The 26,900-nt window shown below is 37.1% G+C and overlaps 1 protein-coding gene across 2 annotated transcripts in view; it reads left to right on the top strand.

Annotated features, from left to right (window-relative positions):
- The first annotated feature begins 3,910 nt into the window (after positions 1–3,910).
- ELF9 (RNA binding (RRM/RBD/RNP motifs) family protein) overlaps positions 3,911–26,900 on the top strand; it is a 29,547-nt gene continuing 6,557 nt past the window's right edge. Inside the window, exons 1-10 of one of the 2 annotated variants that reach the window (XM_010280432.3) lie at positions 3,911–4,141; positions 10,543–10,647; positions 16,604–16,732; positions 16,802–17,046; positions 17,171–17,359; positions 17,680–17,772; positions 17,965–18,003; positions 26,056–26,145; positions 26,239–26,341; positions 26,527–26,607. In XM_010280432.3, the coding sequence (XP_010278734.1) occupies positions 4,096–4,141; positions 10,543–10,647; positions 16,604–16,732; positions 16,802–17,046; positions 17,171–17,359; positions 17,680–17,772; positions 17,965–18,003; positions 26,056–26,145; positions 26,239–26,341; positions 26,527–26,607 (1,120 nt within the window). In that variant the 5' untranslated portion in view covers positions 3,911–4,095. Of the gene's footprint in view, positions 4,142–10,536; positions 10,648–16,603; positions 16,733–16,801; positions 17,047–17,170; positions 17,360–17,679; positions 17,773–17,964; positions 18,004–26,055; positions 26,146–26,238; positions 26,342–26,526; positions 26,608–26,900 lie in introns of both variants that reach the window. The other variant, XM_010280431.3, reaches the window with a different exon arrangement.

Raw genomic sequence — 26,900 nt, 5'->3', positions numbered from 1 at the left:
TAAAAATCAATTTTTTTATATAAATGTAATTTTGATAGATTTTTTATTTTATTAATGTTTTAAAATACTAATTTTTAATATATATATATATATATTAATTTTAAGTTAGAATTGTTGAACATAAATATATGGTCTTTGTTTAGATTGTGTGTTAATAAAAACTTAATAAATTTTATTTTATTTCATTTACTATCATAAGATAAAAGGTGGCTTAGTGGTTCTAAGTGTTTGGTGACAATTTGCTTAGGTGTTGAGATTAAACTTTGAATCACACTATTCTCATTTTTAAATGGGAGATGCATGCATGCATATTAGTGTGTATTGGTCCATATTGGCCAATATAGTGTGATACACACTAATACTAATATGTATATGCACAACTAGACATGTATTGTACCAGTGATAGCATATCCTAAATCGCTTCTTTAAGATACTAATACGTGGCATATTGTATTCATATTTTAAACTTTGTAGACCATGAAAGTTATTTTGTTTTGGGTTAATTACTTATATATATCATGTACATTTGAGAAACCACTTATATATAACTTGAACTTTTAAAACCAATTTATACCTTGTTGAACATTCCAAGGTTAAGTTTAACAAATAAAATGTAAAAGTCTTGAGATACAAATTCAATACCTATGCTTTCAAAAAAAAAAAAAGAGATGAACCATTTTACCATCTCCAGGGAGCATCGGATTATCTGTTGAGAATAACCTTCACCAAATGATAGGATTGGTAGATTCTTAATTTGGAGTAGCAGAAGCAAGAATCAAAGCAAAGAAAATCATCTATCAACCAAAAAAATAAGAACTCATCATCATTTCCCTTTCTTCTTCTGTAAGTGGAGATTGATTCTCTACATTAATGATGATAAAAGAAACCCAAAAGGCACATGAGAGAGAGATGAAGAGTTGATTTTGTCTCCCAAAACTTACAAAGACAAGAAAAAATGTAAAAATAACATTTCTCATACCCCATGTTGACCGGAATCTGATCAACTGAACAATGTCGAAGATGGAACAGAAATTTTACGCGTATCAAAACCAATAATGATAACACAAGAGGAGATAGAGGGTAAAATTGGGATTTTTTGGAATAGTTTAATGGGCATATGAAACAGTTCTAACGTTTTCTTAACATAAGGCTTGTTTATATCATGTGGGGTTAGTTGAAAAGGCATGTATAGATTGTTTTTGAAAGTTGAGGATATATATAAGTAGTTTCTCAAATGAACAAGGTATATAACCCTACTTTATTTTTTGTGTGGTATTAAGGAGGAGAGAGGACATGCTACACAAATGTAGCCTGCCCATACATCAAATAGAAACATATGCATAACATCAAACAAACATAGCATGTGTTCTTACATTAGCTTTATGTTTTTCTTTTAATAAATCTAAAAATGCTACACAAGATGGGAGGTAGCATGTCCCCACAAATCACTAGAACAATTGGAAGTTAAAGACTAGGAAAGGTCACAAAAGGTTAAGAGATACAAAACCTTGCACATTCATTTAAGCTTCATATGCAAGCTAGTCATTCAGTCAATAGCTTGATTGGCCTCGCAAAGATGTATATATGCCAAACCTTTATCAACAACACATTCAACTCTAGTCCATCATGAATAATGTTCCTAAGTTTCCATGATGGGTTGAGCACTTGTTCCAGTTAAAGTCATCTTTTGAATTCATCATCATACTACATTTTATATTATAACCAAATTTATTTGTGAATTTGCCTTTATAGTTAAATCTCCAAATCATTCTATTTTCCTTAGGGCATGAGGGGATGAAAATTGACTTAATTCTCATCCAAATATTAGTTGGAACAAGATCACACACTCTCTTTTTTATCCAAACTTTTCTTTCTTGATTTAAAGCCTTACTAACTAAAAGGATATTATAAACAATTTGGGATAGCAATTTTTACCCTACTTGATGGGTATTTGCCTTGATGGGGCAGTTTTTTGGTCGAAGGATGGATTTTGGGTTGGGAACGAGTTTTGGGATTCTACAACCCATACAGGTATGGGTAGGGTACAATATTAGGCTAAATCTAATCTTCCCCAACCTACATATTGTTGGAAAGCATATAAAACTTTATATATTAAGTATTGAATTTAATAATATTCTGAAATTTATGAGAAGGATAATTAATAATTTACATGTTTTTTTAAATGTCTTACTCAAATAATTGAAAACTTTGTTGTTTGTTTGTGTTATTTTACTTATTTATTGCTTATATATAACAAGAAATAGAAAATTAGATGTGAATTCCAAACCCAACCCGCTCCTACCCTTGAATGCATAAAGGCAGGTTGGGTAGATGTGGATCAGTGTTTTCAACCCGCCATTGACCCAACCGGTTTAGTCAAGACCCGTCAAACTGTCAAAAATAATTGATTTGGTCAAGAATTGTTTGACCTGACTGATTTGACCATTGACCCGTTCAACTCGGTCATTGGGTCGCAGGTACGCTCAATGCATGCAATCTTTTCGAGGCCATAACTTTGCACTCCAATGTCCGATTGGGGTGTTTTTTTTGTCTTTTTTTTTTACTTTGGGTAACTTTTCAAGATTTATGCATCCTTAGGCACCTTGCCCCGCTATTTTAGCGAAAACTCCCTTTTTGGCCTCAAATTGCAATTTTTAATACTTTTTTATAAATAAAAAATTAAAAACTAAACTAAAAAACATAAATTAAATATAAAAATGCATATAACATATTTATACATAAGATCGAGCTCGAGCTCGACTCGACTTGAGAAAAATGTCTTATAAAAATAAAAAAAGTTGTATATAGAAATATTTTTTATTTGATATTTAAAAAATAAGAATTATAATAATAAGTTATTATTATATATAAAAATAAAAATATTGTATATATAATATTTTTATTATATATTATTTTCTATAATTTATTATTATTATTATTATTATATGCATGCATATATGTATGTATGTATATATGTAGCTATTTGAGCCGGTTCGTGAGCCTCACGAGCCGAGCTTTATTAGGCTCGAGCTCAACTCAATTAATAAATGAGCATGTAAATTTGGCTCAAACTCGGCTTGAAGCTCAGTTGAAACCGAGTCAAACTGAGCTTTTCATGAACCGAACTCGAATAGCTCGTGAAGAGCTTGACTCGTGGCCACCCCTATCTGTGGTGCTGCCGCTGCATCTTGTAAAAGTGTAAATCTTTTTCGTTTGTATTTCTTCAAGACGAAGTTTAAATCCTCCAGGAAAGATGGCAATTTTTTTTTTACTTCCATAGTATGATATTCCCATAGTGAAGTGTTGTCTATTGATATACTTCCATGGTTTGAAACTTACAATCTCCCATTTTCTCTCCGAGTTAATAAAAAATTCTGTATTATTTTTTATGTAATTTATATATATCATTATAAGCTGATAATGAAAAGCAGCAGCAACACCATGGTATGAATTGAATAACCTATTACTCTTTTTTTTGTCTTTGGTTCCAATTATATAGTTACTGATTTATTAACTTTTTGGGATATATTATGTTTTATAACTTTCAATTTTTTTTTTCAATAATTTCCATTTTTTTTAATAACTTTAATTTCTGTTTGTGTATGTTTTGTTTATTTGGGGAAAAATCTAAGATGCAGGAAAGATATGGTATGGGAACTGGGGAAGAGTTTTGTGGCCTTTATTCTTTTTCCACAATTTTGTAACTACTGTTGAAACCTCTGTTTGGGGTATTATTTATCAGATTCGGATGAAATCCGAAATCCGATTAATCCGATCGGATTTGAATTCGGTAAACCTGACCGAATGTCGGATCGAACTCGGATTTAGGTACATCCGATTCGATCCCGATCCGATAAATGGCCTAGGTAAGGTCATATAATATATATATGTCCTGTTGCCTCAGTTTAATACTCAGCCCTAACCGGACCCGACCAGCTGATATCCTGCACGGCTGCACCAAAGAGAAAGAAATCATTGCTGCTCATTTCAGAAACACGGCGAAATAGATTGTCAGCTGTTAATAAACAGTGGGAAAGATAGCGAAACTGAAGAACTCTCCCGCACATTCTCAACACTCCCTAGTCCCTACGTCTGATGGCTACTGTGACCGAAGGGAATCATCTTCACGATGAGATGAAAGGTTTGGCCATTGCTTCGAATTCTACCTCCATTTTCCGACGATTCGACAATTATTTGCAGGTTTATAGTGGGTTCAAATGTTCAATAGATATTTATTTTTCGGAGATAATCTCTAGGGTATAAAGTTAAAGTTTGAATTCTTTTGGTGGGCTCTGCTTTTGCGTCTTGTTTTTTATGATACTTTTGATCATTATATTCAATTCGATTTTAGGTATAGATATTTGGAGTTGGCCGTTGTTCTGTTTTCGATTGTGCTTGATTTTTTTTTGGGCTGTTCGATTGAATTTATCATCTCCAGGCTGGGTTTAGCTCCATAAGAGTTAACCTAACTAGGTTTTGTTCTCCTATTGTGGACGATAAGGGTCTTTTGTCTAGTTTTGGAACTATTAGACATTTCTTCTTCTTCTTTTTTTTCCCTGGGTTTATCCTATCATCAGCTTAGGTCTTTGGTTGGGTGCTTAGAGTAGGCAATTAAGAGAAATTAGTGGCTTAGTCATGCCCTATTGAAGGAGAGTCTCTCACCATGGCAAGGTCTAAAATGGGGCTTCTCCTTTAGAATACTTATTACATCCTTACTCAAGACAGCTTATCATGGCATCATTATTGACCACTCATCATGGTGTGATTTTTGTCCAGTCATCAGTCTACTACAATAACTTACCCTATATATTCCCAAATTCCTTAAATGCATAAACTACTCATGTGATTGGAGTTTTGTTACATTCAGCTGTCACAGATGGGTTCAACATGCATGTGGTTAACTGTTAGTGGAGTTCTGTATCATGCCTCCTCCTTTCGGTTTAGCCTTGTTCTCAAGGCTAGCATCTGGGAACTGCATGCTTAGTCCCTCGAACTCTTACCATCTGGCATCAGCTGGGGCATTCCTTGCCACTAAATTAGTACCTTAGTAATGGCTTGATTCCCTGTCTTCACCATCCAACAATCCAAGGTAGCTGTTGTTTATGGGTGTGTATATCTCCTGCTTCCAACAAGGGTAAAGTTCCACCTGTAACCAAGGTTCAAAGTATTGATACACCCCGATACGGTGCAAGAGGTGTATCGGTACTCTGAACCTTGTGCCCATCCTTATTTTTTAGTTTTTGTTTTCAAAAATAGGTCCCCTGAAATAGGTCAAACTCCCCAATACGTGACAAACCTTTGAGTGGTGATATACGTGACAAACCCCCTGATACGTGACAAGCCTTCTGATTTAGCATATCAGTGACCCCCTGATATGTGACAAATCTTTGAACCTTGCCTGTAACAGATTGATCTCTGACATTCTTTTTCTTCAGCCACAATACATGGAAAAAAGGTCACTGGAAGCTCCACTTTGTAAGCTACTTTGCTGATGCAATGGATGACCTTAAAAGGGCTATGATTCCTAATAGACACTGAACTTTGTCTGTACAGTTGCAGTCTCAAGAAGACCCAGTTACCTACTTAGAAATCATGTTTCAACCTGTCCTTGTTATCCATTCTCTTCATTCTCTTTGGTGCACAGTTGAGGCTCTCCTTTAGTTGTTTTAACACCATCTCTGTTGCAATTTCTCCTCTACTGTATCTATAAAAAAAAAAGTTTCTCCTCTACGGTCTGCATTGTAGTGGTGCTTGACTTCCTGGTGCAAGGGTGAGCAAGGTTGGTTTTGGTAGCCCATACACAACCTGAAAAGGTGTAGTTTTTATGGGGGAGTGGTAGTTGGCATTATACCACCATTCGTCTAGGGGAAGCCATAGTGCCCATGACTGTGGTTGGTCACTTGTGAAGCATTGCAAGTAGGTCTGTAAGCATCGATTTAGAACTTTCATCTGCCCATATGTTTGTGGATGTTATTAATTCATTTTAAGAGATCTATTGGAGTTTAAACCACTTCATCCAGAAGTTGCTTGTAAAAGCTGGATTACTATCACTAATGATGCTCATTGGCATGACATTGAGCTTGTGAACGGTGTCCATGAATACTTCAACCACCATTTGCCCATTGTAGGGGTGAGAATATGCTACAAAATGGCTATACAGCCTATACTTAGAGAGTTGGTCTACTACTACTAGGATGACTGACCTTCAGCCTAAAATTGGCAACCCTTATTTGCAATCCATAGAGATGTTTGTTCATATCTTATTTTTTTTTGATCAGTGTCTAGTCCATATCTTATTAGGAATGGGTAGAGGTTGGAGCAAACCTGATAACCAATGATTTAAAAGATGGCGCATAGGCAAGGTGCATTTTAGGGTATGCAGCTCGCGGCCTCGCCTAGGTTAAAATTATATAATCTTTTTTTATATGTATTAAGAATTTAATACTCTGATATGGACTTGTTTGGGCTTGCCTCAAGGGCTTGGTACAAGGCGACTTGTAGAATCAGGAATGCATAATGTTTGACATTGCATTACCTTTTTGAAGTAATGCAATTGGGAAACAAATTAAAGAGATTGAGAGTTTTACATGCTTGAATATGTTTTATATGTTATGCTTAATTTTATTTTTCAATTTTCATTTTAAATATGTTTCATGCATTATGTTTATGTATTTAGTTTGAGATAATTGTTTTTTTAAACATTTATTTTAAAATTTAAGTTTATATTTTTAATTAATACTATGCTTAATGTTTTTAATTTTTTTTTTTGCATTTTTTGATTTTTTTATCATTTTTTGCATTTTTGTGCCTCACTTTGAAAAGGTGCACACCTCGCCTTGCGCCTCATGCCTTAGGCACAAAATGCCCCTTGTGTGTGTGTGTGTTTTCCGCCTTGCACTTTTAAAACACCGCTGATAATGCTATGCTCTTTGCATTATTTCTTTTACATACCTCAAATTCTTGGATCCATTTCTTCACTTCCTTTGGTAATTTAGCTAGTGGAAAATCATTTTCATGTTATGATGTGTTCTGATAGCCCAAATGCTAGCAGTTAGGGAGCATTTCTTTAAAAACTTTTCTCCTCAAGTTTGATGTTGGGCTGAAACTAACCAACAATTGTGCCACATTAAACCATCACGGGTAGCATGTTTTTGGGGTTTAGTTTCCCTTCATGCCACTCTTTCTCCAACTGTATGAGATATGGTCATTAGACCATTTCCAATTTGGCTTACTTAGTAGGAGTGGGGATGAGACAGTGTTTTAAAAGTGCAAGGTGCAAAAAAAGTGCAAGGGTCAATTTGCGCTTGAGGCGCAAGGTGCAAAAGGCGCTCGCCCTTTTGAAGCAAGGGGCAAAAATACAAAAGAAATGTTAAAAAATAAAAAAAGTCAGAAAATTAAAAAAAACCAAAAAATTTAAAAAATGCAAAAATATTAAATATAATGTTAATAAATAATATAAACTTAAACTTTAAATAAATGTTTTAGAAAACCTATTATCTAAAATTAAAATACATAAACATAACATGTAAATTGTATTCAAATGAAAATTTAAAAATAAAAGCAAACATGTAAAGCATTTTCAAAAATGTAAAACTCACAATCTCTTTTTTTTTTCTTCAATTGCATACTTCAAGTAGCTAATGTGATGTAAAACCTATTGCATTCTTGATTCTATGAGTTGCCTTTGTACCATGCCCCTCGAGGCAAGCCTGAATAAATCCATGTTAGGGTCTTAAACTCTTATTCCTCACATAAGAAGTAATGATTTTATAACTTTAATTGCCTTTTAAGAAGATATTTTATTGAAATGAATGAATGAACAACATTAAAAAAAAGCAAAAACCGCAGAATTTTAACACCAGGGGTGCGCCTAGGATCTGGGCGAGGCGCATACCCTAAAATGCGCCTTGCCTGTGCACCTCAGGCATGCCTATTAGATCACTGGGTTGAGATTGCTTGAATTTCTCCTTCAATTCCTCCTTCCTTTCTATGAAAAGGGCACTGGCCAATCAATTTTGCTTTCATTTTTTGTGTTCCATACTACAGTCAAACCCCAACAGGAAAACCACCTTTTCTGACTTGGCTTGAGTTTTTTCAATCTAAGATGTATTTTAAACTCTTCTGGTCTGTATGGATAACAAATCTTTGTCCCAATAAAAGCAAGCATCAAGAATGTTTTCTTCACTAGCTCTAAGTCATCCTATTAAACTTGGGAAAATCCATTTTCATGACATGGGTTTGAGCACCCTTGAACTGACCAAAAGTATGGTTACTAGCACCTTGTGTAGCCACTGGTGCTGCTGCAGCTGCTGAGGGGCTCTGTTGGGAGACATCTCGTTGTCCTGTGGCTTGTTATATATCTGTCCAAACACCCCAAGATGGTTTTCAACTTCACATAGAGCTTTTCTTGGGAAGCTTTGGGGTGTTGGAACTGTTCTTCCATTTCTGCCATTCTTCCATGTAATTGGTTCTCATCAACCTAGGATCTGTTGTTTCTTAGATCTGAATGTCATATAATCTTCTCAATCAGGGGAAGAGGTAGCCTATTTTCTCTTAGATTTCCCTGAAGCATCAACCTCAACAGGGAGATCAAACCTCTTAGAAAGAAATGACAATCTCATAATAATTGTTTCATTCATTTTTTTTTGAAAAGCAAAATAAAAATTTCATTAAAATAAAAAAGGAGAATACAGAAGGAAGGTGATAAGATATCGCCCGAGAGAGAAGATGACTGCTGAGACACTAAACCTCCACCAGCTACAAGACTATTAGAAAGGAAGACCAACTCCTCTAGGATCATATCATCGAACAACTTCACTATTGAGATGACTGCGGTGCAAGCAAAATGAGCCCAGTGGTAATGGGACCCTAACCTTCCCCTTCAAATACCTCCTCCTGACCATCATCATCTTCATCCCATCTCCCCACCTCCATTTTCCTTTTTCTTCATAGTTTCTTCTTCCTCTTGAACTCTTCGAAGGCTTTCGTAGCGAACTCCTCAATAGAAGAATGCATGGCATTGGAGTACCTTGTAGAGGGGACTAAATGTAAGGCCAGGGGAGGGGACATGTGCCAGCCTCAATAGAAGAATGCATGACATTCTATGTACCACATGTAATCAACTCATTCTTTTATCATCTAATAAAACTCATGTTATCCATAAAAAGAACCCCATATATTCCCAAATTCCTTCAATGCCTTTACTACTTGTGATTGGGTTTTTATTAGATGCAGTTGCCATAGATAGGTTCAACATGCACATGGCTAACCATTAGTGGAATTTTGTATCAAAAATAGCCTGGGTTGATTGTATCTCATACACATTCATTTTTTTTTTTGATAAATAACAGAAGATTTTCATTAATCAAATCAAGCTGTTCACTAAGCGAAAAACATTAGAACAACCAACTGGTTGGTTGGTAAGGCCTCCTGCTGGTTGTAGCAGAGGCTTGGGATTGAATCCCACATGCACCAGTGTTGGGGGATGGGCTACCCCCCGTTGTATAGCCCCTTGGAGCAAAAAAAAAAACATTGTAATAAAACAAAAACAATTTACCTACTACGCTACCAAGATTCCTTTTCTACAAATTACAACCTGGCCCATGGCAATCCCAAAGCAGAAAATCCCTCCCCATTCCATCTCTTGCTAAAGAATCTGCCAACATATTTGTGCTTCTAGGGACCCCACTGGACAAGGCATTCAGGGAGGAACCTAGTGAGACAGCCAGCCTTTCCAAAGCCTTAAATTTCCAAGGTATTTGTTCTTGACCTTTCATCCAGCAAATAACCACTTGACAGTCTCCCTCCACTATTATGTCCCTTCAATCCTGAATCAGAGCCAACATTTCTGCTATTGGAAACTTCCCTCAATCCCTTGTCCCGCTGGGACTGAAAAATAAGCATAACTTCCCTTATACACATTCCTGAGATTTTTTTTTTGTTTAATTTGTTTAGTTTATCGCTTTGGCCCCTTCATTAGTTTTTCTATCAGGTGAGGGTTCTACCTGTGTTTTGCTTTAAGCATGCTAATGCAAAAAAGAAAACATTTACAGGGTTAGTTTTTTTCATATAAATTTATATTTTTGACATTTTGTTTTTATTATTTATATATATATATATATTTTGTTGTACATGGAACCCTTTGTTGGGAATATAACTTCTTAGTTACCTTTTGGATGTTTATTATGGGAACTTCTTTTAATGGTTAAAAAATGCCTTTTGATTTATCACCTTACCAATGGTAGCCTCAGTATCCTTACTGGAACTTGGAGACAATTCAGTTATTTTTACCTGAGCCAAGCATGATTTTTTTTTCTTGCGTCCCACTCTTTTTCCTTTCTTTTCTTTTTGAGGTGGTACCAAGCCTGAAAATTAACCTCCACAAAATAAACTGCTACCAGTCAGTGAGGTTCTTAATCTTTTTAGATCTGATAGCTACCTTGGTTTTAAAATGCTATAGTTATTGGCTTTGTTGTGGATTGCTAGCAATGAGGAATAAAACAAAGATAACTAACATGTTTTTCCCTGATTTTGTAGTTTCAGAGAATGGTGGAGATGCGGATTCTGAAAATGTTCCTGAGGTGGGATGGTACATTCTTGGGGAGAATCAAGAACATGTTGGCCCCTATGCAATTTCAGAGTTACAAGGTGGGCTCTACTTCTTTATTTTTTAATTGTAAATACAAATTTATTAAAAGGAGATTATGATAAGATACAATTTCCAGTGATTAAGAACCTCCAAGACATAAAACCCAAAAAACACCCAAAACCACTTCCTCTTATAGACCACTTCTTCCTTTGCCAAACAACAGCAAAAATACAAAAGAACACCCTATCAAGATCCTCAACACGTACTTTCTTGAGGTGGTTATTTTGACATATTTCTTGTAATTATGGATATAAATGGCACCATAAACAGCCATTATTGTTAGGGTGAGTTATTATAGGGCAACACATTTTTTCCCTTCCTATCATCCAATAGTTAGCCATCTCATGTATCTGCACATTTCTTTCCTTTCTTTTTTTCCTATACTGGTAATGGAGATTTTATTAATCATAAGAAAGTTTTCATATTACAAACTCTCTTAATAATAAAAAACCAGTTCCATCCACAGAGGGTAGAAACCAGTGATTTGAAAGGCGCACCTAGGCACACAAGCAATGTGCATTTTAGGGTATGCGCCTTGCCTAGGTCCCAGGCGGAGTATTTTCAAAAGGCGTGTGCCTGGTGTGCCTTGCACTTCAGCCCAGGCGTGTGCCTTTCGAAAATCTGTGCATTTTTGTTTGTTTTTTTTTTTTTTTTGTTTAGCAGCTGGGCCGCTCTGATTCACTCGCTTCACTTGCTCACTGAAGCTCTGAAAACCCCATATTTGCTAATGTTGCTCATTCATTCATCCTAATAAAAGATATTTTTAAAAGACACTTAAAGTTATAAAACCTTTATTTTATAGGGATTAAGAATTTAAGACCCTAATGTGGTCTTTTTTGGGCTTGCCTTGAGGGGCTTGATATGAAGGCGACTCGTAGAATCAAGAATGCATAATGTTTAACATTACATTAGCTATTTTGAAGTAATGCAATTGGGAAAAAATAAAGAGATTAAGAGTTTACATGCTTGAATATGTTTTATATGTTATGCTTGATTTTATTTAAAAATTTTTATTTTAAATATGCTTTACATGTTATGTTTATGTATTTTAATTTGAGATAATAGGTTTTTTAAGGCATTTATTTTAAAATTTAAGTTTATATTTTTAATTAATAATTTAGTAATCTGCATTATTTTTTGAAAATTTTGAATTATTTTGGCTTTTCTTTTTAATTTTATTTTATTTTTGCGCCTTGCTTCATAAAGGTGGACACCTTGCTAGGCGCAAAATGTTCCTTGCGCTTTTAAAACACTGGTAGAAAAACACCATGACAAAGGCAACATATAGGTAAATACAAGAAAACCAAGGTGGTATCCTACATCTCATGGACTAAGACTTTAATTGAAGAAGGCCAACTATCATTTCCTTATTTAAAATTTCTTGGATGATTCCATTCTGAATCATGTGTATCCCTTTGGCTATTTGGAGCAACATGCCAATCAGATCGTTAGGTTCCATGTTTAATGAGATCTTAGGCTGTTCTGATCAAAGGAAGTGGTAATGATTTTGGGTGGTCTTGAACTCCTGATGCATGCAATGTACTGCCAACTGGGTTTAGTGTGGAATTTCTGTAACTTATGCATATGCTATCTCACCTCTTTTGTTTCTCAGCACAACTGGATAAGGATATATTTTAACCGTAACTTTTCCCTAATTTGGTTGTGTACATGCATGATAACCAAATGTTAGAGGGATGAATTGATCTCTTGGGTTCATGCTTCTGTTCATTGGAACTATTCTTTGGCTGAAAGTTTTATTCTTGTGCATCGATGTGCAAATGCTACAGAACTGTGTGTTTGTGCATGTACACGTGTGTATGACTGTTGTTTCTTTCTTGCTTGAATTCCTCTTTTCCACTTGCACTTTAGATCTGTATGTCTATACGTCAAATATGACAGATCACTATTTAAAATCAACAGAAAAAGCACAGAAATATCTCCTCTCCTATGCTTTTCTTATGAAACATATCTACTTGCATGGAATCATGTTTTAAAAAACAACCCAGAGGCTGCACCGTTTTCGCCTCCAGGTTGTGGGTCACCGGTTCGACTGTCCGGGTCGAATGGGTCAGACCATGCCACACCAGCAATATGTATGTATAAACATGTATTTTATCAATAAATAATGTACAATTATGTTCTACGTGTAATATGTGCATTAATTTATATTTAATTTATGTTTTTAATTTTTATTTGTAAAAAATATTAAAAGTTGCAATTTGAGGGGGGTTATGGGTCATAGCGGAGACTTGGGCTACCCTTGTTGTGTAGCCCTTTAAAAAGATATATAAAAAAAATAAAAGTTGCAATTTGAGGCCAAAAAAGGTTTTTTTTTACACGAGATTAGTAGGACAAAGGCGCCTATAGCCCTTGGATGCATAGATCTTGAAAAGTTATACAAAATAAAAAAAGATGACCCCAACCAGACATTGGAGCCAATGATTTAAAAGGCACGCCTGAGGCCTTGCAACAAAGCCATCAGTTCAGCCTTCAAAGAATTTCTGTAGCCAATCTAAATTTTTAATAACCCCCCCCCCCATTCCAGCCACACCTAGGTTACCAAGAAAGCTCATAGTTCAATTTTACTTTGTTGCCTTATGGGGGTTTCCAATCCATCCTGATTTTGTCCTTTGCTCTTGATGGCTGTGCTATTTCGGTTTAGGCCCCGAAAAAAATCAATTACTGAGAAGGTTTAGAAAATACCCAAAGTCTTTACCCAGAACACAACCTCTATTTTTATACTGTCTATCACCTCTTCCAAATTTTGAATCTTTTCCAAGAAAATTTGACTACTTCTCTCCTTCCACACCACCCAACAAATTGCTACCTTAGTGGCTCTCAAAAGCACTTTTCCCCCTTTTCTTTTGTTGCCTTAAGAAGTTAGGGTTGAAGAGACCTTCCACATCTTGGGGTGGGACCCACCTGCAACCAAAAAGAGAACAAAAAAGCTCCCAAATTCCCAGAACAAAAGGATAGGAGAAAAGTAAATGAGATAAAGTTAGAGCTATAAATTGGGCCATGCCACCCATGACCCAACATGACAGCATGCGGATTGTGCCAAGCATGCACGAAGGTATAGGCGTGCTAGGCCTGGTTTTTCAAGCCCACGGGCTGGCACGACACTACACGACAACGCGGGCCGTGCTGACACGGGCCCGCGGGATAGCACATATATACATAACAATTATATAATTATATACATATTTATATGTATATGTAATAATATTAATAATTATATAATATATATATATATATATAAATTTTTATTTTCAATTTTATTATACTATTTTATTCTAATTATATTGTAATTTTTTTAAATTTCATTTTATTTTTTCATATATAAACAATTGTATACATCATAATTCATATAAAATAAAATTTTGATATTTTTTTTTTCAAATTTTGTCTATTTTGTTATTTTAAAATTTTCATTATTTTCTTTTCAAAAGTTTAAAAAAATGTAACTCTCATGGCTTGGCCTGGCCTGTGAACCAGCCCAGCCCACAACACGACATGGCATGGCTTAGGCCCGCCTTGGCCTGTGCCATGGGCCGTGTTGGGCTGGACCTATGAAGTATCCCAGAGGTAGCAAGCACGACCTGGCTTGCCAAAAGCATGGGCCGCCGTTGGCCATGCCATGCCGTCCCGGCATGACCCAATTTACACTTCTAGATAAAGTCTTGCTGTTACCCCTACAAAGGAAGCACATGTGAGGAGAGAGGCAAACAAAAGGCCTTCTTTTCTGTAGCATGTCACAAGTATTTACCTTACCAAGAAAAATTTCCTAGTAGAGAGCTTGAATTTTGAGTGGGATAGGCTTACTCCAATTTTCTTTAATTGGGAAGTCCACCCCTCGAAAACTGGCCGAGGTAAGGCCGTAAGGGATTTAAAGAAGGATGAGCAAGTAAAGTGGCCATCGGGAGATGTTGACCAAATTCTAGAATCCTCAAGGGAAGAATCCAAAGAAGCCTTCTTTAAGGTTTCAAGTAGGAGAATCAATGACAAACATTCATTTTCCCTTACCCCCCTTCTAAACCCCAAATTCCAGTTCAATCATCACCTTCCCCTCAAGGGTGGTCATGCTGGTGATTTTATCTTGCTTAACTCCAGGTCCAGTATGACTGCATTGTCTTCAATGGGATAAGGGCTGCTTTCTCAATTGACGTAAACATTGCCATGACATCTTGCAAGACTCCTTCCCAATTTTCCATCTTTGCCAATCTAACCACTTTCACCATTCCTCCAAACTACCTTCCTCCATCAATTTTGAGCAAAGGGAAATGCCACACATCCCTTTGATATCCTTTGTCTTCTCTTTCTCATTGTATATTTCAGTTTTTTGTCTAGCCTCTAAGACTTCTAACGGAGTAGCAGGTGATTTTGCTGCCCTTTCCACTAATCATCTTCTCTGTTTGTAATCGTCTAAAGCTTCTGCAAACTTCAGCCATCCTTGTTTTCCTTTTCTTTCTGGAATACAAAACATCTGTTTCTTGCTATTCCCAAACAGTTCACTCAACTGAATGAAATCTCCTCTGTTGTTATTCTTTTTCTCCATAATAATTTTTTTCCTCTGTAGATCTAATTCTACTTTCCATCCTGACTCAGTAATTGTGAAGATTGTGCCATCTATGAATCCTTTAAGCCAACTTGAAGCCTCTTTACTTAGAACCATCACAGATCTTTTGTCTTCTCTGATTTTGGTTGCCAGGCCTCCTGTTTCTTCCAGCAGAAACCTTTTTGTTTCCATGGTCAGTACCTTCATCCATCTAGTCATCGGTACAAACTTCTCCATTTTTGAGCTTGGCAGCCTCTCTATTTCCGTCGTCCAAATCATTATTCATTAATTCAACTATAAGCCTTATACATTATCAAGAATGTTTTCTTTGAAGGATCAATATAACATAGTTTGTTATATTGTAGGATGTACCTTTGTTGCTTAGGCTGTGTTTTCCTTGCCTGAATTTGGATGTGCCTTATTCTGTTCTTCTCCATTGTCTTTTTTGGCAATATCTCCATCTTCAATGCAGAGTTATTAATGTGGTAAAGCAATGACTAGTAGACCACAGAAAAGATACATGCTAAATATTAGATATTGATATCTCATATATAAGTTAATGTAGACTACAAATATGCAATAGAAGAATTCTATAGAACATTTAATTTAAAATCTTTGTTTAGAACATATAGAAAAGGAAGGGTGGATGGGGAGCAATAGCCCTTTTTTTCAGAGATAGAGTGCAACCTTGACTATTCAGTGTTCCCTTTTGTGTGTTACAACTCGTACCAGCACACCACTGATCTGAGGAAAACTTAAAATAACTCCTCCACTGTCTTCTTTTATTTTGTTTTTGATCAGCAATTCATCATCCACTGCCTTCTTTTATTATGTGCCGTATTTCTTTTTATATACTGTAAACCAACAATATAAGAACACAATTGCATAAAGCAACTAGCATGCATTTACCAAAATAAAAGCATATATTTATATTTGTATTTATATTTACCTATAAAAAGCATATATTTGGTTCATGTAAGTGAGCCTGACAGCCTGAGAGGGTTAATATACTGTAGATGTCATTGTTTAGTTTCCAGTGGAAAAGCATTTGGATGAATACAGGCTTGAGTAGGTGCTATGTTCATTTCAGATTTTGACACCTTCATTATTATTTTTATCCTTGTGTGCATACAAAATATTGGAATATGTTTTAATTGACTGCTATGTGGTGCCTCTTTTTCAGTGGCTTGACTCTTGTGACATCATACTCTGATAACTGGAAATGAAACCTTTCATCTGATCATTGATGAAATAATTTTTTTGTCAGTATTTGCTTACCTCATTGTACTACCAGTAGACAGTTCCACCCTTGATGCACAAAAATTCCATCTATACCATATTCAAATGGTTTAGTGAGTTATTGAACTACCTGCTTACCTGTATTTGCCTTTTCTGGGTAGAGCACTTCTTGAATGGATATCTCTCCGAAAATACACTTCTGTGGTCCGAAGGGAGGAGTGATTGGATGCCATTGTCCTTGATTCCTGAATTGTTTACAAGCATTTCTCAACAGGGACCTGATCCTACAGGTAAAGAGAGTTGCCATCCTAGTTTAATATCCAGGTTTATAGCTCCTCACCATGCAGTATATTGTGCAGTGACCTCAGACAATGATGATGAATTCCTGAAATGGCAAAAAGAGGTCAAAGAGGCAGAGGCTGAAGCCGAGGCATTGAAGGCTTGTGGCACCTCTGGTCATGTGGGCGATGCTGATCATTTGAACGACATGGTGGGTGATGCTGATGATAGGCCTCAGACACCACCAGATGGTGAGGAAGAATTCACTGATGATGATGGAACTACTTACAAGTGGGACCGTGGTCTTAGAGCATGGGTTCCTCAAGTAGGTGTTTGGATGTCTGCATTAAGATACATACATATATTTTGAGGGTGGTTGTACAACCATGTTAGGTTTTTTATCTGTTACTGTTGCTTAGATTTTGGGAGTGACCATATTTCTATTTTAGGATAATTCGTTTTCTAGAGGTAAAGAATATGGAGTAGAAGATATGATCTACTTGCAAGAAGAAGAGGTCTTTGCAACACCAAAGGTTGCTGAACCCTCTAAAAAAGAAGAAGCATCTGGTACCACTGAGGTAGTAGATGCAAAACCTGATGTAAAGCGAAAATTACCTGACAAGCAGACAGAGAAGAAGGTATTCCTTCAGTTTATTTCTTTTGTAATTGCTGATTCATTTGCTTTAGATTACATTAATATGGGCTTTGTGGTTAGTTTCTTCCTCGTCATATTTTGTGAAGTAGTATTGCCATGAACTACAGATTTAGTTCTTTTGTTTAACATTTTTCTTTTTTTTTGGGGGGGGGGGAGGAGGGAGGTGCATAAGATATATTGATTGGATCACCTACATATGATGCTGTCTTTTTCACAAGTTAACTTTCCAGGTCTAGTCTTTCCATGTATGCTACTAAACATTTGATGATGAGTCATGCTGGTACCTTTTTTGTTCTTTTACAGCAAGCTAATAAGCCCCCTGATAGTTGGTTTGACTTGAAAGTCAATACACATGTGTATATAACTGGGTTGCCTGATGATGTTACTGCTGAAGAAGTAAGTCATGGTTTTCTTCTTTTCTCAAATTAGTTATTCACTTTGACCATGCTGCCACATAGAGATATATTGTTTTAGTGTCTGTCTGGAGAACATGAAACTCTAGCTGGTAGTTTACTGTTTTTTTTTTAACTTCATTTGGTCATTTTATATTCTGCTGACGGATGACACTAATTTTGTGTTAACTTGCAGATAGTGGAAGTATTTTCTAAATGTGGCGTCATAAAGGAGGTGGGGAGGCTAACTATGTTGCTGTTTCTTTCTCTTCTCATCAATGTTTTCCATGTCTTCTTTCATTGGTGCTACTATTTTGGGTGTTGAACAGTTGAAGTGAAAAACAAACATTTCCACAGTTGATCTTATAATGAAATGTAATTTCACAAGCATAATTTACCTATTAGTAGTGAAAAGATCAAGGAGAAATGAAGAAAAAAGAAGAAAAGAAATGAAAAAGGGCGAGAACCAATAAGGAGAAGAAAAGAGAAAGAGGAGAGAGTTTAAGCCTGAAAAAGTGAGGCCAATGCTCCATGAATTAGCATTAGGAGTGCAAGTTGGGTTTAGGTCAACCCTGACCCAACCCGAGCTGTTGAAACTTGAACCCCCAACTCCAACCCTAAAACTTCAGGTTCGGTTCAGGTTGGCTTGGCTTCACTACTTCCTTTTGCCAAATATTCTTATTTCCTAGGTTCAAGGGTTCAGGTTAATTCAATGTTAGCATTATTATGTGTAAAACAACATAGTTATCATGTTTTAGAAAAAACTTTGCCTTTAAATTTTTGACATACAATATACATTAGATAGATAGATACATACATACAGAATACAGACATAAATTGTGGGCAAACTGTTTTCTTGGTCATCAGCTCAGTTTAACTTGAACAGTTCAGATTTTAGTTCCCTTTTGATTATGTAAATCTTTTTGTAATTGCTGATGGGATAGTGGCTTAGTTTTTTTGTCTGGTTCTCCCTGTTATAGCCTCTAGTTGTGCAGGGCATTTTATTTCTCTTAATGAAAATCATACTTTACCTGTTCTCAAAAAAATATGTATGATATTTATATATTCATATATACATAAGTATTTACATACATATATAAATATATGTTCATATAATATTTATACATACAAATATGAAGTTAAGCCAAGTTCGGGTTGGGTTGGGTTGGGTTAATCAATGCTTCAATCCTAACCCAACCTGAAGTTAAGTCAGGTTCAAATCATACTTTACCTGTTCTCAAAAAAATGTATGATATTTATATATTCATATATACATAAGTATTTACATACATATATAAATATATGTTCATATGATACTTATACATACAAATATGAAGTTAAGCCAAGTTCGGGTTGGGTTAATCAATGCCTCAATCCCAACCCAACCCGAAGTTAAGTCAGGTTCATACTTTTCAACCCTAGCCCTAACCCAAATTCCAACCCAACTGGCTTTTTTGGGTTGGTTCGGGCTAACCTGGCCCAAGTTGCAGCTTTATTAGCATATATTATCATGAATAAAATTACAAAGATTCCCTTGATTAGTATAGAAATAGAAAAGGCACATGAAAATGATAGAAATATCCCTGATTAGGGAAAGCTTACACTCCCCATCAAGTTCAACATAGATATCACACATGCCCATCTTACAACTTCAAATTTTAGCTTTGTAACTCCCTTAGTTAGAACATCTGCTAGCTGGTCTTGAGTTTGAACATATGGATGACTGAAGCTGGACAACTTCAAATTTCCTTTTCTGATCAGACCTTGGATGACTGAAGCTGGACAGCACTACTTAAGAGCAAAAACACTAAACACTCTCACCCAAATGTTACGGGTGAAGCAGCAATGAAGTCACAGATGATCACCTGATTCTTCTACTCTGTTACAAAGCACACACTCTGGTGCATCAATCACCATTCCCCTGCTAATCAGGATGTCCTTTGTGAGGATTTTGTTCAGGTAGGCTGACCAGACAAAAAAAAAGCTACTTTTGAGACGGTAAGCTTGCATCAGATTATGTTCAAGGGAAAATCCTGCTCTTCCTCTCAGGTCAGCTTATTGTAAAGAGATTTAACTGTAAACCGACCCTTACTATCCTCTGGTCACACCCTCCTATCATCTGAATTCCAATCAATTTGCATGCTATACAGCTTCTGAAGTGGTCTCTTCCGAATGGTTCAATCTCACAATCATTCAGATCTCTCCTGAACTGAAGGTGCCAAATGTGTTCTCCATTTTGGAACCGCACATATTCAGCCTCTTTTGCCTCCTTATCTACTGCATCAGCAAAGATCTCCGGGAATTCATTCTTTAAAGAATCCATTCCACACCAACAGTCCTTCCAAAATCTGACCCTAGTATCCCTCCCCACTTTCGCCTCCTTACAAGGACATCACTATTACCAGCATTCAACGTATGATTGGGCTTAATGGGTGTTTCAGTAAGTTTGGTAGCCATCTTTCCTTCCTATTTCAACAAGTCAAAAACATGCTTCCTTTGTGAGATGAACACCTCCTTTTATGGATCTAGCAGCTTCAATTCCTAGAAAGTATCCAAGAATTCTAAGATCCTTGATCTCAAATTCTATAGTTAGGAATTGGTTCATCCTTTGTAAGATGAACACCTCCTTTTATGGAGCTATTAGCCACTAGCAACTAGTTTCTCAACCAATGTTTTGCCCTTGTTAAAATGCACTCCTTAAGTTCTGAGTGACTTTTTCTTTCTCATGGAAGATTCTGCTGTTCCTTTCTTCCCAAATTGTCCAAAAGGTAGCTGCTCTAATACTCTTCCACATAATTTCCCCCCTCTTTGTGGGCCAAACAAATAGAGCAAATAAAATAATAAGCTTACTACTACTGGTAGGTTCCACCTACACACTGCACTCAAACAAAGTGAAAATCCAACTCCAAAAAGCTGCGTCCAAAGGACAAGATAGAAACAAGTGAGAGCAAGTCTCCCCACTAGCTTTGCACAAAAAGCACCAGTTAGGGGACAGACACAAGAAAGGTCTTCTCTTTTGTAGGTTGTCCAAAGTGTTATCTTTCCATGAAACACTTCCCAACAAAAAATAGCAATTTTGGGTGGCACCTGCTTAAACCAAAGTTCCTTAATTGGAAACACCCTTGGTATAGGGTGGAAACAAGGGGCCTTGAAAAAGGAGGCACAAGAAAAGGTACCTTTTGGGCTGGGTGACCAAAGCCTTCTAATGAGCTTGGAAGGGTCCAAATCACTGTTTTCACAGGCGTGGGAGGTGTACACGCCTCCAGGCGGGGCGCCCCTAAAATTCCCTAAGGTGTAGGCCAGAGGCACTGACATCTCTGAGGCATACAACTCAGGTGCAAGAGGCGTATGCCTCGTACGCATTTTTCATGAGGCATACTAGAGGTGTACACTTCATCCACCTCATGCACACTTCATTCTTTCTAAGAATGAAAGGGAAGGGAAAAATAGATAAGGGGACAAGACCCCTCCCCCTTTCCACTAGTTTTATGCATCATTCTTTTTAATATAAAATATTTTTATTAAAAATAAAGAAAAATGGGATTCTCATTCATCTTCTTCCTCCTCATCTCCCTCCTCTTAAGGAGGCTTATGCCTCCTTGTTTTCAGGAAGCTTACGCCTCTTATGTTTTGAACTATGCCTCACGCCTCTACTAGTGGAATGTGTCGCGTCACGCTTCCGCATTTTAAAATATTGGTCTTGACAGAACTATCAAGAAGAAGCAAAAGTTTAGAAGCACAAGGGGCCTCATCATCCCTCAACCCCCTCTTGAAGCCGAAATCCCAAGTCAAGGACAAAGGAAGAATAGGTGAGGAGAGTAAGTTGGAAACAACCTCTTTCCTAACCAAAGAAATAGATTAAAGAGATGGGAAGAGATCCTTTAGAGACTAATTACCCACCCAAATGTCCTCCCAAAAGAGTACAGAGTCACCACTACAAACGTCATACCAAGCAAAGTTGAGAAAAAGAGGAAGGATACTGTGAATAGCTCTACAGGGTGTTACCATAGTAGCCTGATGAGAGACGCCAGCACCCCAACCATTTTCCAAGACTTCGTGAATACTCACAATTATCTCATGCCACAACTTGCCTCTTATTGAAGGCCATCTCCATAACCACTTCCCCAACAACGCAGAGTTCCTACTCCATAAATTCCCTAATAAACCCAAACCACCTTCTTTCTTACTCCGAGACACTTTCCTAGCTTACTAGATGGAGTTCAGATCTGTGCCCCACAACGTCCCACATCGCATCCCTGCCTTGTATTGAGAACATCTCCCGATGATGACATCATCGGGTCTGGTATTATCATCGGGAGATGTTCCCAATACACGGTGGGGATGCGCTGTGGGACATTGTGGGGCGCAGATGTGAACTCTACTAGATGTGAACTCTAAGAAATGTAATTCTTTTTCCATGAAGCCAATCTCTTTTCAAAATTTTCAACCACTGGATCTCAAGTCTGGTGTAGGGATAGGAAGCATCAAACTTAGGAACCAGGCACTTTTGGGTAAATGGTTGTGGAGGTTTCCTTTGGAACAGGAGAACTTATGGCATAATGTAATTGCAAGCATTCATGGCATGGCTGCATGGCAGACAACGGATGGGATGCTGGTCTCAATCCTAGGGCAACACGGGGTTCTCCTTGGAAAGCAATTCACAGTTTGCTACCTTCTTTCCTTCCACTGGTCAGGTATGATGCTTGTGTGGGTAACAAAGTATGCTTCCAGGAGGATATCTGGTTTGGGGACACTCCTCTCAAAGGCAGATTTCCACCTATCTATTCCTTGTCCCTCAACAAAGGGAGAGTGATTTCTTCAGTGCTTGTTAATGAAAATTCCTGGGATCTAGGATTAAGGAGAGGGTTATGGGAATCTGAATTGGGCTTAGTAGATGGTCTTATCTCCCTTCTTAATACTGCATTCCTGGACCTTTCTTGTCAAGACAATAGGATTTGGTCGGTGTCTCCTTCTAGCTCCTTTACCTGTGCCTCTTTTTTCTTCACCCTCCTTCAATCCTTGCACCCAGGAGGCTCCTTTCCTACAAAGGAAGTCTGGTGTAATCCTGTACCCCCAAGATATGAGCCTTTTGTTGGGAGGTGGTGCTCCAGAAAATCAATACTCTGGATAATTTACAAAAAAGGAGGCTGAATCACTGCCTCTCCCCTTATGTTTGTTGCCTTTGCTTGGGAAATGGTGAGGCAATAACACGTCTTTTACTTTCTTGTCCCTTTGCTTCTTGTGTGTGGAGTTGGTTTTCTTCCTTATTTTGGTTGTAGGTGGATCCCTCCCCCGAATGTAACAAGTCTCTTCAACCCAAGTTTCTTCCTATTACCAAAGAAAATGGGAAAAGTGATGTGGAGGGAAATAAGAGAAGCCATTCTTTGGTCTTTATGGGAGGAAAGGAATAACAGATTATTCGAAGGGGCACAAAGATCAAAAGAACAAATCATTGACTGCGTAGCCAATAAAGTCATACATTGGCTGAAAGTTAGTGACTTATTTAAAGACTTTTCAGTGGATGATATACAAAGGGGTTGGTCAACAGTGGCAAACTCTTCAACCAGACAGTTTGTTCTTCAGCCTTTTTGGACACCTGCAGCACAACAAAGGGTAAAATTAAACTTTGATGGAAGCTCCATAGGTAATCTAGGACCCTTCGGAGATGGGGGAGTCTTCAGGGATGGGGAGGGCAGAATGGTGGCACTATACTCTGGCCCCATAGGAGTGGGAGATTCTTTGAGAGCTGAAATTTTGACTCTCCTACAAGGCCTGAGATTTGCCAATGCAATGGGGATTTCAGAAATTGGAGGTGGAAGGGGATTCTAAACTGTTAATAGGGTGGGTGCAAACAAAGAGGTTGGGTGTATGGAATTTTAGACAGCAAATAAGGGAAATAATCTGCTTGGAAAGGGAAGCTGGAGTAACTTTCAAATGGGTAAGGAGGTCAACCAACTCTCTGACAGATAGATTGGCAAAGCAGGGGACCTTTAGGGAAAACTTGTTTTGGGCTGTACTGTAATTCTTGAAGTTGTTTTGGGGTCAATACTCATTGTTTGAGTGGTTGATAGTGTATGATGTTTAATTGATATCTTTAATGAAAATTACCGTTTCCAATAAAAAAAGAAATCTACTCTCCCTTGGGTTGGCTCCCAGGGGAAAACCTAAGTACTTAAGTGGCCAGGAGGAAACAGAACAACCTAGGCAATCTGCAATAGACTCTTTAACCGCAAAACCCAAATTGAGACCCACCACACAACTCTTGTCCATATTAATCTTCAATTAGAAATGTTTTGGAAGTAGCAAATTAGATTTTTGACAAAAAGTTATGATATCGTCAGCAAACTGAAGTGGGTCACTGACACACCATTTCTATCTCCTCCAACCACTTAGTGCCTCAATCCTATCGGCTTTTGTAATCAACCTGCTGAAGACATCAGCCACGGGTGAATAAGAAGGGGGAGAGAGGATCACTTTGTCTAAGGCTTCTACAAGCTGGAAAAAAAAATGCTTAACTACCCCGTTAACTAAAACCAAGTAGTGACAAGAACTTGGAGATCCACTTATCATAGTTTTCAAGGCGCCAAGGCGAGGCTAGGCGACAGGGGGGCGCCTTGTCGCCTAGGCGATGGATATTTTTATGTAGAAAACATAGATCCTAGGGTAGTTACCTAGGTACCATAACCATATTTCCTTAAGAATTATTCATAATTTTCATAAGAAAAGTATAGAGTTCATGTTGAAGTATAGAAAATCAACATATTCACGAGAAGAAAAAGAAGGAAAAGAAAATTCAAAAAATATAGGGGCTCAACCCTTATTTTTTGTTATAGGAAAGGAAGAAAAGAAAATGTGTTGATTAGACAAAATTTTAAGTTCTTCCTTACTTATTGGTTTAGGTTTTAAAGTCTTTGGGGGTTCAATACAGCATTTAGCAATGTTTATATTGATTAAACCCTAACAAATAAGAAAATAATAAAAAGAAATTAGTATATAAACACACAAAATGAATATTTTAGTTTACTAGTGCCTATTGTATAATTATAATGTGAAAAAATAAAGAATAAAAAGTATTTTATAATACATAGTACAAAACTGTTTGGCGATTAGTCAAGGTGGGACTCAAAGGGTGCCTTGTCGCCTAGGCGTTGCCTTGACAACTATGCCACCTATCCACTTGCACCATCTATCTCCAAAACCACAATTGTTGAACACCTCAAGAAGGAAATCCCAATCCACCGGATCATAGGCCTTTTCAATATCCAATTTGCATACAAACCCTTGATTGCAAGACCTCCTCATCTCCTCTACACACTCATTGGCTATTAAAAATCTGATTATTTATTTGTCTACCTTGCACAAAGGCTCCTTGAGCTTGTTTAACGAGAGAGAGGAGATGAGGAGGTCTGACTATCAAGGGTTTGTATGCAAATTGGATATTGAAAAGGCCTATGATCTGGTGGATTGGGATTTCCTTCTTAAGGTGCTCAACAATTGTGGTTTTGGAGATAGATGGTGCAAGTGGATAAGTGGCATAGTTGTCAAGGCGATGCCTAGGCGCGATGCGGCACCCTTTGAGGCTCGCCTTGCCTAATCGCCCTTGAGCTTGTCTCCTCTACACACTCATCTCTCCTACCTAGTCACTAAGCTAATAGGTCTGAAATCCCTAGGTTGACAAGCCCCTGATTTTTAGGAATTAGGGCTAAAAAAGTTGCATTAACTGCATGGCTGATTATATGCTTGTCCTCAAACTCTCTAAAAACCTCAACGGGATCATCTTTAATTACATCCCAACAGTCTTAATAAAAAGCCATGGTGAAACCATCTGGGCCTGGTCCATAAACATTTGTCAAGATCCATTCAAAATCTTCCTCCACCTGTCGGAATTTAATTGAGATTGTAAATCGACCTATCAATTCCTCTTTGCCTTCTACTACCTCGTTTCTCCACAACATTATAATTCCTCTCGAGGCTCCCCAAGAGGGTGACACAGCCCAACTCAGGCCTCTAATTCTTATTTCATTATGATATAGTGATGGGTTCAACCTTACTTTGATGAAAAATATTTTAAATTTCACATTGCGGTGAGTGTGGATTGATCATGCAACCTTCAAATCTTCAGTCTGATGCTCTCCCAACTGAGCTATCCCTGCTTGTGGGGTTAAACCTTACTTTCATAAAATGGATAGTTCAATATGTATTTCATGTTTATTAGAATTATTGTGGATTTTATAATTTTGTACCTTGTCATGTGTTATCTGACAGATTGGTGTATTAAAATTTCTAGGATCCTGAAACAAGAAAGCCTCGGGTGAAGATTTATGTTGACAAGGAAACAGGAAGGAAAAAAGGGGATGCACTTGTGTCATACTTGAAGGTATTTTCTTCTAAATAAAACTTCTTGTTTTAAAGAAGGGGGTGGGAAATAAAATTATTACATTTGTTTATGTTTTGTTTTCCCATTGATTAGGAACCTTCAGTAGTTCTTGCTATTCAAATTTTGGATGGGACACCTCTCCGTCCTGGTGGCAAGGTTCCTATGTCAGTAACCCAAGCTAAGTTTGAGCAGAAAGGTAGCTTCTTGTTAAAAGTGCTCCTGTGAGGCTAAATTAGATTAGATTTGGATAATTTCCATAAACTTTTTTGTATTACTAATATTAGGTTCATCTTCTACTGCAAGAAAAGTTATTTCAATTGTTTTTCAGGACTGGGATCATGGAACATTGTACCAAACAGCTTTCTTACATGTCCTATACAGGGGATAAATTTATAGCAAAACAAGTAGACAAGAAAAAGAAAAAGAAATTGAAGAAGGCTGAAGAGAAGATACTTGGCTGGGGTAAGGTCTTGTCCTACATATTTAACATCTTATGTTGATAAATATATTGGCTAACTGTTTGACTTGTAACAAATCTGCTTAAATAAGCTGCAAGTCAGATTCATTTCAGTAGAAGTTCTTGCCATCTCTCTACACTTTCTTATAATGTCATCTACCGTAAAGTTGGGAAACTGTCCAAGGGCTTAGCTCAATGAGCCACTCTGATAGTGATACACTCATTGCTACTTCTGCAGTTCTTTCCCTTTTGAAGATTCAAGCATTTCTTTCCTCCCAACCTGTCCATAATATTGCTG

The sequence above is a fragment of the Nelumbo nucifera genome, chromosome 3 (assembly GCF_055504915.1).
Source record: "Nelumbo nucifera cultivar China Antique chromosome 3, China Antique-T2T, whole genome shotgun sequence".
Taxonomy (NCBI): domain Eukaryota; kingdom Viridiplantae; phylum Streptophyta; class Magnoliopsida; order Proteales; family Nelumbonaceae; genus Nelumbo; species Nelumbo nucifera.
The sequence above is the reverse complement of the archived record's forward strand: the minus strand, read 5'-3'. Positions and strand labels throughout refer to the sequence as shown.